The sequence below is a fragment of the Anneissia japonica genome, unplaced genomic scaffold (genome assembly GCF_011630105.1).
Source record: "Anneissia japonica isolate Jap-2015-1 unplaced genomic scaffold, ASM1163010v1 scaffold287778_len1315358_cov176, whole genome shotgun sequence".
NCBI lineage: Eukaryota > Metazoa > Echinodermata > Crinoidea > Comatulida > Comatulidae > Anneissia > Anneissia japonica.
In genome coordinates, this window is record NW_022702824.1 from 107,353 (window position 1) to 119,785 (window position 12,433).

The 12,433-nt window shown below is 36.5% G+C and overlaps 1 protein-coding gene across 1 annotated transcript in view; it reads left to right on the forward strand.

Annotated features, from left to right (window-relative positions):
- LOC117104036 (multidrug and toxin extrusion protein 2-like) overlaps window positions 1–12,433 on the forward strand; it is a 34,042-nt gene that overhangs the window by 15,768 nt on the left and 5,841 nt on the right. Inside the window, exons 8-12 of the mRNA XM_033244687.1 lie at window positions 534–647; window positions 778–845; window positions 1,518–1,626; window positions 3,129–3,204; window positions 4,685–4,754. Coding sequence (XP_033100578.1) covers window positions 534–647; window positions 778–845; window positions 1,518–1,626; window positions 3,129–3,204; window positions 4,685–4,754 — 437 coding nt within the window. The remainder of the gene's footprint in view (window positions 1–533; window positions 648–777; window positions 846–1,517; window positions 1,627–3,128; window positions 3,205–4,684; window positions 4,755–12,433) is intronic.

Below are 12,433 nucleotides of genomic sequence, written 5' to 3' on the forward strand. Positions count from 1 at the left end.
ATATCATTCAGATATCATTCAGGTTTAGTTGGGGCTAAAGATGCAGACGTGTTTGCTTTGTTTGACATCATATTAAATTGTATATTTATGGTAGGTAGGCCTTCGCTTTCTCTATTCAATATAATCAGTAAAATGTAAGCTAAATTTATAGATGAATAAGAGAAAAATCATAACATCTCGGTGTCATCATTGATGATTCTTTAAACCGGAATGAACAGGTAAATAATGTATGTGCAAATTATTTGCATGATGGTTTGATGATACGCAATCTACCTAGTCTGGTTTAATTATTTGAGAGCGGACGAGTGTCGCATCCGAAAGCTAGCGGTGCCTTCTCCGATCATAAGTAGACTATCACAGTGCCTGTAATGTTTCTTCTTAATTTTTACTTTTAAGTAAACTTTCTTGAATCTATACTACAATTATTGTGACCACATGACTCATTTTGTGACGATAGGATTTGAAACACTAACACATTATATAAACACACCAGCATTCTAACATTTTTGTAATATTGTTTTTTTAAATTGTAGTGTTTATGAAAGAATCTTTAGAAAACTGGTATGACTTTTCTGTCTGTGTGTTTAACGGATTTCTTTTGTTCATATTTGAACAACTCAATTTGGCATTCGGATTCTTTTTGTGCGGTAAGTAATAAAAAATATTATCTTCCATCAAGAGGTGCTCTTTGTAGCCTCATTCTTATAATTTCTAAACAATTTTTGTATTGTATTAACTTTAATAATAATAATATTACTTTTAATCGATATCATTCAGGTTTAGTTGGGGCTAAAGAGGTAGACGTGTTTGCTTTGTTTGACATCATAGTAAATTGTACATTTATGGTAGGTAGGCCTTCGCTATCTCTATTCAATATAATCAGTAAAATGTAAGCTAAATTTATAGATGAATAAGAAGGAAATCATAACATCTTGGTGTCATCATTGATGAACCGGAATAAACAGGTAAATAATGTATGTGCAAATTATTTGCATGATCAAAAAAGCATTCAACCTGCCCATAAATTGTTGGAAATTTATTTGCATATACCATATTTATTCAAATAAATGCCCCAGGGCATTTAATGTTGAGAAAGATTTTTAGAGGGGGGGGGGGCGTTTTTTCGAGGGAGGGGTTCATATATTTTTGTGTGTAAAATGGATATGTATATACTCAAATAATCGCCCATTATTTTCACTGCAAATGTGAAAACTACAGTACATAATTACCGTCAAAATGTGTTTAGTGATCATAAAGACTTCGGCCTATTGATCCCAACCAGGTTAGAAAAATGTAATTCTACTGGATTAGTATATTAATAGTCCTAACCAAGTCGCCCCTCCCCACCCCCCACTAGTGTGCTTAATTTTGCTAGCTTCCCTTTTTTGTCTACACATTCTAGTAGAACAATATTTAACAAAAAGTTAGTGTTTTGAGTATATTGCAAATGCATCAAAAAATAGTTATACATTTTTTAAAAATTGTTTCTCGTCCGTGAAATGTTTATGTTTTTCTAGATCACTTCCGGGTTTTCAACGGCCATGTCGATAAAGATTGGAGAAAAGCTTGGAGTAAATGAACACGCAGAGGCTAAAACTTTGGCTTGTGTCGACTATATATTCACCTGTATGTCAACCATAATATAATGAGACTTTAATGCTTAATATATGGCTATATTCTTAAGCTACATTTAAACTAGACACGATATCAGTGTTGAATAATATAAACGCGATGTCGTTGTCGAGTCGTTATCATGTCCAGTCAGGGCCTGCGGATCTTTTTTTCAAAGTGGTGAGGGGTGGGGGGCCACTACTAAGATGAATGGGAATGTGAATTGCAAGGGAGCCGATCATACAAAAATCTACATTGATATTATATATTTTCTGCCAAAAAGTGGTTCCTTTTGCAAAGTACTCCTTTTCTGAAAAGAGCAGGGGATTTGTGTCCCGCGGGGCCATTGTTTTTTTCCCCATAAAGTTAAGGCAGAAAATATAGAGGTAGTTATTTTCGGTCAGTTACGTAAACTGATAAACATAAATAGGACTATGCATGCTGTGGTGTATCGAGTAATAGCTACAGTGCTTATGGGTGGGTGAAAGCTACGGTGTAGGCTATAAAAAATCTTTAAAATAGGCCTTGGTACAATATAATAAATAATTATTGGATTACATTTTCATAACAGTGGCACACGTTAGGCAAAACCTAACGGTGCATCCAAAATATAATAAAATGTAAGCAACAAAAATATAAAATTAAATTCTGAACTATAAAAGAGATTTGCAAATTACTCAAACTACTAGTACATTATTGCACACCCGTCAATCAAATTAAAATTAAAACAAGACTATGAGACTGGTTTGAAAAGTCGTGCAAAGCAAACCAAGACGCTAAATCACCCACAACGTTCCGGACCGACGTCACCGGACCCCCACCAAATTCGTTTGGGAGCAAAACAATTATATGTATTTTCTACATATTAGTAGATTCTAAAATCAAATAAATAAGCCTTTGAAACCCCTAAATTGCCAAAATGTTAGGGGGTTCTCCCCCTGGATCACTTTCAAAACCTTTTAATCGAAACTCGACCACGCCCACTTTGCTTTCGTCAGGGAAATCTGACCACTCGTCTGCCTCGTCTGGGGCATCCTCCCCACCCCCCGTTGGGGACATCTGCCAGGCAGCCGCACCGCCCGAACTATATATAGAATTGTCCTTATACTGTGTCAGAGCATAATTTCTAAACGTTCATATCCTTCAGAATCAGTACTATGTGTATGCTATTCAACGCTGCAGATTTCACAAGCAGAAAACACTGCTTTCGCGAGACCGAAGCCAAGGATGCATTCAAGTTATCAGGCTAGGTCCGTTAGGTGAACTGATATGCATGAATATGCATGCATGCAAGCCGCCTTTTCCTCTTGCTACTCCGCAATTATTCCAACCAGAAGCATATACCATTGGAAATACGTTTCGGACTAGGTATCCCTAAACCAAATCCAAGATATCAACCTTAAATCAATCAGTGTATAACTATAACAATACATGCTTCCTCATAGTCATTTATTGCAATATCATATAATTGTTATGTGGATTATAAGCAACTGTTAACTACAGTATTATCATTGCAGTGATATATAATGTGGTTGTGTTCCTGATACTTATAGTTCCTATCAAGTATGTCGGTCGGTTGTTTACAGACGACATGTAAGTCAATCCGTTCTAATTAATAAGAGATCCATACAAAATGAGACATAAATATGTTGGGGTTTTTTCACATTTTAACATAATATGCTATAAAACTATAATATGGTAGAATATAATATGGCAGAATATAATATGATATATTTTATAATATAATATAATATAATATAATATAATATGATATGATAGGTAATAATATGGTATATGATGATATGAGATATGATAATTGATATATGATATAATATGATATGATATGATAGGCCTATGAGATATTATATGAGACATGATATATGATATAATTATATGATATGGTATTATGATATATGATATAATATGATATTATTTTGTTTATGTTCAAAAGGAAAAACTTTGATTTGATTTGATTATGATATAATATGGTGATATGATATGATAGGACTATGTGATGCGATATGGTATGATATGATAAAATATGATATAATATTATATACTATGATATCATATCATATATCATATATCATATCATAAATGATAGATGATATGATGTGATTATTATGTGTTTTGATATGTGATGTGATAGGTAGTTAAAAAAAATGAATAAAAACTTGTATAACGCCGGAGAAAACATCAATAAATAGTGATAGTTATTTTTGAAACTGTTAAGACTAAGAGTGATGCGACATGTGATGCGATATGTGATGTGATGTGAATGTGATATGATTGTGATGTGATATGTGATGTGATACTGATGCCATATGTTTTGTGATATCTGATGTGATCATGTGACATGATATGTAATGTGATGTGATATGTGATATGTTATATGTGATGTGATAATGTGATGTGTGATGTTATATATGATGTTATATGTGATGTGATATGTAATGTGATATGTGATGCGGTATGTGATGCGATATGTGATACGATATCATACTACGATCTTGATACGATAACTGATACGGTACTGTATCTGATGCGATATCTGATACGATATCTGATGCTATATGTAATATATGATGCGATAGGCGTATATGATACGATACGGTATCTCATACGATATCTCATTATGAGATTAAACACATTGGGCTTCAATTCGAGGTTTTACGTTATCCCATACGATCATCACATACGTTATCTGATACGATATATGATACGATATAAGTAACAAAGTATGATACGATATATGATACTTTATATGATATTATATACAATACTATATATACTATAAATGGTAAGCATTTTAACCCCTAAATATCAGCGGCACTCTTGAATAAACTAAACCGATACTGTAATCATAAACTCTTTATGAAGCATGGGGAGATATTTTAGTCGTGAGAAAAATCCTGATTTTAACCCAGGACCCTGGTATTGGATGGCAAGCATCTTAATCACCAAGCTCCATCTTACTACAATAATATAGTAATATTAAATATTATATTATTAAATATTATATTATTATATTATTATCTTTATTAATAAAGTTGATATGAAACTATTCTTACAGGGATGTTATATTAGAACTATCAAATAATGTGATTGTTATTGCTATCCACGAAGTAACAGACATTACAAGTGTAAGTATTATTCATTTAATGGCCCTGTTGGATAAGGTGGTTCCATAGATAGCAGAAGTTCCCGGGTTCAAATCACGGTTGAGGCAACATTTTTTAGTTTGCAAGATTTCTTTGTTTATATATAATTATACAAGGCCGTAGGCAGCGGTCCGGCTGGTCCTGTCCAATAATTCACCAATTAATATCGTTTGTATGCCAACAATGTCCTTTTAACTTCTTCAAAGTTAATGTACCGCGCACAGTCCGTTGTACATTCAAAGCCGTTGGAAGGCATTAAAAACTTAAGAACATATGCTTATATTCAATTTTGTTAAATTAATTAATTAAAATTTAAATTAACAAATAAAAAAAATACCAGCCAATCAAAAAAAAAATAAATAAAAAAAAACAAAAAAAACAAAAAAAAAAATAACAAACAAACAAAAAAACTCTAAATTTAACCAATTGTGATTGTAGTAGATTTATGTCAAGGCCGTAGGAATCGGTCCAACCATAGAGAAAATAGAACAGCTGTATAATACAGTTGAATGTTATGGAAAGTTGAGAAGGCAATCATTGTGGATCAGGGGTGGCGCCAGGATTTTCCCGACGGGGGTGGGGGGGGCGAGGTCCCTGACGGAGGGGCCGATTCCCCCGACGAGAGGTGTGTGGTAAAGAATACAAAATTGCTTGACAACCAATACGCGCTCGTTTTGACGCGCTACTGTGATTTCACGAACTAACACAATCTACTTTGATTGTGTTAGTTCGTGATGTGAGCGACGAAATAGGCCTAGTACCTAGACTAGTTGGGCATGAGAAACATTTTTATTGAATCAACCAGGTGGATTCAAGTGAGGCTATCTATTCTAGTAGTGATGTAACAAAAAAAAAATAGCTTGTGGACATTGTCCCATTGCATGTGTCTACGTAAATTCAAGGTTTTGATTCTTGGAGCTGATTTGACCCCAAACTGAAACTTCAGTCTTGCTATTTTATGCACTTTTCTATGGCATGACGGATAAATAGCCATATAGTCCTGAACCAAATCGACTGGGATTCAAGAGAGGGCCATGCCGCATTATTTTTCTCCCCATACAGATTAGGCATAAATTATAGAGGGCGCTATTTAAGGTCATTTAGGTGAATTGATTATATGAATAATTTTTGCGTGTTTGACTTCCCCCTCTCGAGTCGTGAAAAGCAGTGTTCGCTGCTTTTGGAATATAAAACAATAGGTAGGATAAGCCAAAATCTCTTGGTAGCAGTTGGTCGAGACAGTGTGTAGTCGACACAGTAAAAATTAATGAACAATTAGTTTGTAAGTATAATATCCCTATAGCACTGTTTACGTATAGCGTCTTTGAAAGCATAAACAGCGGCTTTGAATCTGGTCGGTTATTTGACTCTGCGTAGGCCTAGTAGTAGTGTAAAAGTATAGCATACTGTACATACTAAATGCTATACTAATATAATACAACTGATTCTGAAGGATATAAAACGAAACACTTGGACACAGGTATTAAGACAATTCTATGTATTGTCTTAATGTTGTTTTCTCACAGACATTTCGTTCATATTCAATATGAATAAAAGTAATAGGCATAGATTTATATAGCAAGATATATTTGAACATTAATTTTTTAACCAAATCCGACGACATTCTATACAATGATGTGACGTACTACGCGTTTATAAGGGCTGTCTACCCAATTAAAAAAAATGAATAGCTTATTTAAAAAGATTAAAATCAGATGAAAGTAAAACATAGCTTTCACTTAATTGCAGATGGTTCTACAAAAATATCATTAAATGTTACCAGCCAATCATGCCAAGGAATACAGCAAATACGCTCACTGTCTGTTAATTGACAGGGATTTTTTTTCTCATTAAAATTGTGAAATTGTAAGTTAACAACTGTGTCCAAAATACTCGTAATTTGTCTCCAAGCATTTCTAAACGTTTATCCTTCAGAATCAATACTACTGTTAGGGCGCGCATACAATTGGTACAACAAAGTGTCATATCTAGGCCTATATACTTAGCTACTGAAATAGCCAGATTCAATATTACTTTTTTATACTTTCAAAGACCATGCTGTACATAAACTGTGTCTAGTCATAGGGATATTATTACAATTATAGTCTATGAATTTTCAAACTGTCTTGACTGCCAAGGTATATTATTTAAGAAATTTAGCCTACTCCGTAGAGTTCCCCCATGAATAAGCACTGCAGCTTACTCGATACACCACTGAACTCTGCTTCACGAGGGAAGGTCTGGTAAGCTGCATATTTCATGTATATCAGTTCACCTAATTGATCTAAGATAGCGCCCTCTATAATTTCTGCCTTAACTGTGTAGGGAAAAAATAATGCGGCCCGGCCTAGACTATTAAGGCCCTAGGCCTATGGCGGCCATTGAGCAATAGTAGTAATAGTAAGTAGGCTAACCCTTCTATGCGAAATTATTAGGCCTATTATAATTATATCAATCAATAATTATGCATTGTGCCCAGGCGAATCTTTGTTTTTTACCTGATCGATTTATAAATTCAGTATTTAATGCAATGACACAGCATGCTGGGGCGGATGCAGGGGGGTGCAGATGGTGCGGTCGTACCCCACTAAATTCTATTAAGAAAAATAATTGTTGTATTATTATTGTTGATATAAATTATTGGTAAGATTTTTAAGGGATGAGAGTGTAATTTCTTGGCACCTAGAGCTCAATATTCTCAAAATGTTCGCGCCTCAGCCCCAACCATGTTGGGACTGAGGTGAAGTGGATTTTTCACGGACCCATGGGCGCAGATCACTGGGGAAGGGGAACACGCCCCCCCCCCCCACCCACATATTTTTAAGGGGAAATGGTTGGTTCTCCTCACCTTTCGGGAATCAAGAAGATATGTTTGAAAATTGTTGAAATAAACTGCATAAATGACTCAGGTTTTAACGAAAGAGCGCGGTAGGCCTACAGCCAGACTCTGCCCACAAACATCTGAATTACCTATCATACACGATTCGAGTGCGCGTGCCTTTATTATAATTTGAGACGTATGAGAAAAAGCATGCAAAGATAAAATTGGTTTTCGGCATATGAAATAGGTAAAGTAAATACATCAAAGACAATTAAGTTTTATTTTCTATGGTACATCACAGCGATTAATTAGATCGATAATAATGAATTTTACATATAAGAGTGTCATATGCGAAATCTATAGGTACAATTTCCCCAAATTTTACCACCTCAGCCACAACTGTGGTGGGGCTGAGATGCGTGTGGACTCACAGTTTTGAAGTAGGTAAAGTAAACATCAAAGACATGTTGTATTTTCTATGGTACTGTTCCGGTACATCACATATTAGATCTCTGTGGTTGCCGAAAATAGATGATGAAAGATCATGAGAATTTGTTGGCGCTTCATTTTGACTATATAATGTTGGTGATGATGAAGGATTTTGTGTCATTTCCGGCCATCTAGCGGTACTATTTATTTAAATTTTCTCACATAAGCCCCAACCATGGTAGGACTGATGTGAATGTGGCCACGCTTTGATATAGGTCAAATAAATTAAATACATCAAAGAAAGTGTTTTTTTTCTACGGTACAACACTTATAATAATTAGATCTCTGTGGTTTCCAAAAATCCCTGATTAAAAATCATGAGAAATTTGCTGGCGCTTCAGGCTAGACATGATGGTGTGATGATGATGAATTTTACTATATAAAAGTGTCATTTCCGGCCATGTAAAGGTATTATTTCCTCAAATTTTCTCACCCACCTCAGCCCCAACCATGGCGGGGCAGAGGTGGTTGTGGACTCACTGCTTTGAAGTAAGTAAAGTAAATACATCAAAGAGAATGTTTTTAAGTTATATTTTCTATGGTTCATCACACATATTACTTAGATCTCTATGGTTGCCGAAAATCGCCGATAAAATCAAAGATCATGAAAATGTGTTGGCACTTCATTTTGACTATATAACGATATAGTGATGTGATGATGATGATGAATTTTACTATTATGAATGTGTCATTTCCGGCCATCTACATGTACTAATTCTTTAAATTTTTGTAGGCACCCCGACCGCTAAATCCTGCATCCGCCCCAGGCATGCATTACGGCAACGGGGAACACGCTGCTGATCTCTGCGCACTGATCTCTACTATAATAAACGAGGAGATGGTTTAGTTTCTATGTGACGTAATGAAGCTGCCAAACATAGCCCGATGCGATGCGACTGTTTACTTGTTGGCGGCCTGGGCCGATATTTTGTTGATGCGAGCACTGTCATGATAATGCCACTAAGGAATATACTGCCCTCTTATATAGTGGAGTACAATATGGCGAATTAACATGGAGGCCCTCGTTACCTCACATGGAAACTACAATCTGTGTTAGTCTGAGCATGGAGGTATAAAATATATACAAATATACTTTTATACCTCCATGATATAACACATAAGCTAGCAGGTGCAACTGTATTTTCAGCATTAAATGCAACAAGTGGATACTTCCAAGTTCCTTTGTGTGAGGAAAGCTCAAAATTAACGACTTTCATCACACCGATGGGACTATAGGCCTACTTATTTAGGAGACTTCATTTTGGTATAACTAGTACAAATAAAAATATTCCAGAGGAAAATGCAAGATATGCTGCAAATTGTGAAAGGTAATGCCGTTGTACAAGATTACAATAGGCTAGTATCAGGTCGACTATGGAAGATTCTAGATTGAACCAGGTCTACGAAATGGTGGAGAAAGCCGGCTCAAATTGAACAAAGTCAAATGACAGATTAGACAATCAGAGTTATGGGAGAGAAGTTCAAAGCAGAAGGAACAAGCGTCGACCCAAACAAGAAAAAGGCTACATGCAGTCTAGATTCAACTGCATGGATATGGGACCGGCACAACAAGATGCCTTTAAGCAAATAAAGTAATTAATAACAAAAGCATCTACATTAACATTCTATGATCCAACCAAGCCGATTACTCTGTCAGCAGATGCAAGCAGTTACGGAATTGGAGCTGTTCTGCTGCAGGGAGAGAAAGATAATCTGAAAGTTTGTAGCGTATGCATCACGTACATTGACTGAGAGCGAGTGCCGATACGCTCAAATAGAAAAAGAACTCTTGGCAGCAGTATTGGCAACTGAACGGTTTCATAGATACCTTTGTGGACTAGAAAAATTTGAACTCACAGATCACAAACAGCTAGTTCCACTCATCAACAACATTGACCTTGACAAAATTCCGATAAGGTGTCAACGATTAATCATGAGGTTAATAAGATACAATCCAGTAGCAAAACACGTACCAGGTAAGGATATGGTCATTGCAGACACACTGCCCAGAAGCCCAATTAGTGTTAGCGAATCCACCATAAATGAAGCTGTAGCGCTCTATATTGAATCGAAAACAACCACCTGGCCTGCATCAGCATCAAAGCTAGAGTGCAGATAAGACAAGCCAACAAACATGAATGCCAAACACTCATGAAATACATTAGATAGATGGCCAAGACATGTGCAGGACATTCCACAAAACCTAAGAAGCTTATACGATCTAAGGGGTCATTTCTCTGCTGATGACGGACTGATCACATTCAATGATAGGATATACATCCCATCTGAGCTAAGAGGAGAGATCATGCAGCGTATCCATGATGGGCACCAAGGTGTTACAAAATGCCCTAAGTGTGCCAAGGGAAGCGTGTGGTGGTTAGGTATTAGCAAGGACATAGCTAACTTTGTAAAGAAATGTGGACATTGCCACTCTACAGGAGAACGCAAAAGAAAGAACCTGTAATTACCATTCCAATTCCAGAACGTCCATGGCAACTTATATTTATGGATATTTGTGATTTCCAGAACAATTATCTTATAATAGCTGACTACTTTTCATGTTACATTGAAATCGTCAATCTACAAAAAGACATGACAAGCCAGAAGGTCATCACAGCAGTGAAAGGAATATATGAACGTTGGGGAATCCCAGAGAATAGCCTCGTTCACATCGAACTATGTCGACTAGATTATCTACTTGATGTCGACAATAGTTTCGACGTGAACGGTCAATTACGGCGAGATAAAGTTCATAACTCGACGATGGCTGTTAGCTCGACTAACTTGTAAATCCAGTCATCGTCGAGTTGATAACGCACCACGGGTGGCCTCAGGTCACGAATACACCAATCCTGTCTCTTATACACATCGTCCACACTATCCTCAAGGAAACGGTGAAGCAGAGCGTGCTGTCCAAACTGCGAAAACTATGTTACGCCAAAATGATCCTGTACTAACACTGATGATATATAGATCAACACCAATTGAAGCAACGGGATACAGCCCAGCAGAAATGATAATAGGATGTCAACCAAGAACAACATTGCCAACACTTGCAAAGAAATTCCAACCGAAATGGCCGGATATGCATAAAGTGAAAGACAACGACACCGTGACAAAGAAGCGATATGAACACTTCTTCAATCAGCGACATGGTATTAAATCTTTGTCTAATCTGAAAGCAGAAGACAGAGTCCGCATTAGAACTAGTCACGAGAAAAACTAGTCAAGCCCAGTAAAGATTTTGTCTAAGTCTGTGGAACCAAGATTATACATCGTCCAGACCACAAGCGGACAACAATTCAGGCGAAACCGGCAGAACATACAACAAATGCCGGATGCAAACACAAACAATGACAACATTACTTGTGGTTGCCGAATTCACAACAAAAGTCATGCTACAAGATTCGACAACACAATTCTAAGCCTGAATCACCACGACCAAACTGAAACCAAACTACACGGGCAGGGCGCGTCGTATTAAACCAGTCAATAGACTTGACTTGTTAACTTTAAATACAAGATACATTGTGCACAGTTGAGGTTCCAGGCCAGTTTGCCGAGTACCAGTTTGCCGACTCAAAAACAATGAATCCCAGTTGACCGAAACCCAGTTTGCCGAAAGTCAAAAAGGGGGGGAGGGGGGAATTTCGATTCTTAGATGGCGGGAAATAAGCTTTTCCGACTTTTGAGGTGTCTTTTAATGACTTTTAAGTTCTTCAAAATTCAAGGTTTCCCCCTCTTAAAAACGGTCAGGTAAACTTTCTCATTCTTATTACAGTAAATAGGCCTATTTATGTGTGTATACATACATTTAAAAAAAATTGAGTTGCTTACGTATTCTTTTTTCCATGAATGGATAACCCCAAAGAAGAAGGGGGTCCGGGGGCCCTCCCCGGGAAAAATTTGATCACTAGATGGCAGGAAATGAGCTTTCCCGACTTCTGAGGTGACTTTTAATGACTTTCAAGTTCTTTAAATTTTAAGGTTTTCCTCCGCTTGAAAACGGTCGGGTAAACTTCTCATTCTTAGGCCTATTACTGTAAATACTAGTAGCCCTACTATGTGTGTATGTACAGTACATAACAAAAATTAAGTCGCTGCATACATATTCTTTTTTCAATAAATCCATGAACCCCAAATAAGACGGTGGTCGGGGGTCCTTCCCCAGGAAAATGTTGGTTCTTAGATGGCGAGAAATGAGTTTTCCGGACTTCTGAAGTGTCTTTTAATCAAAATTCAAGGTTTTGCCCCTTTTGTAAACTATCAGGTAATTTTTTCTCATTCTTATTACAGTAAATAGGCCTATGTGTGTACCGGTACATAGAGAATTTTTTTTTTCAAGGGGGGG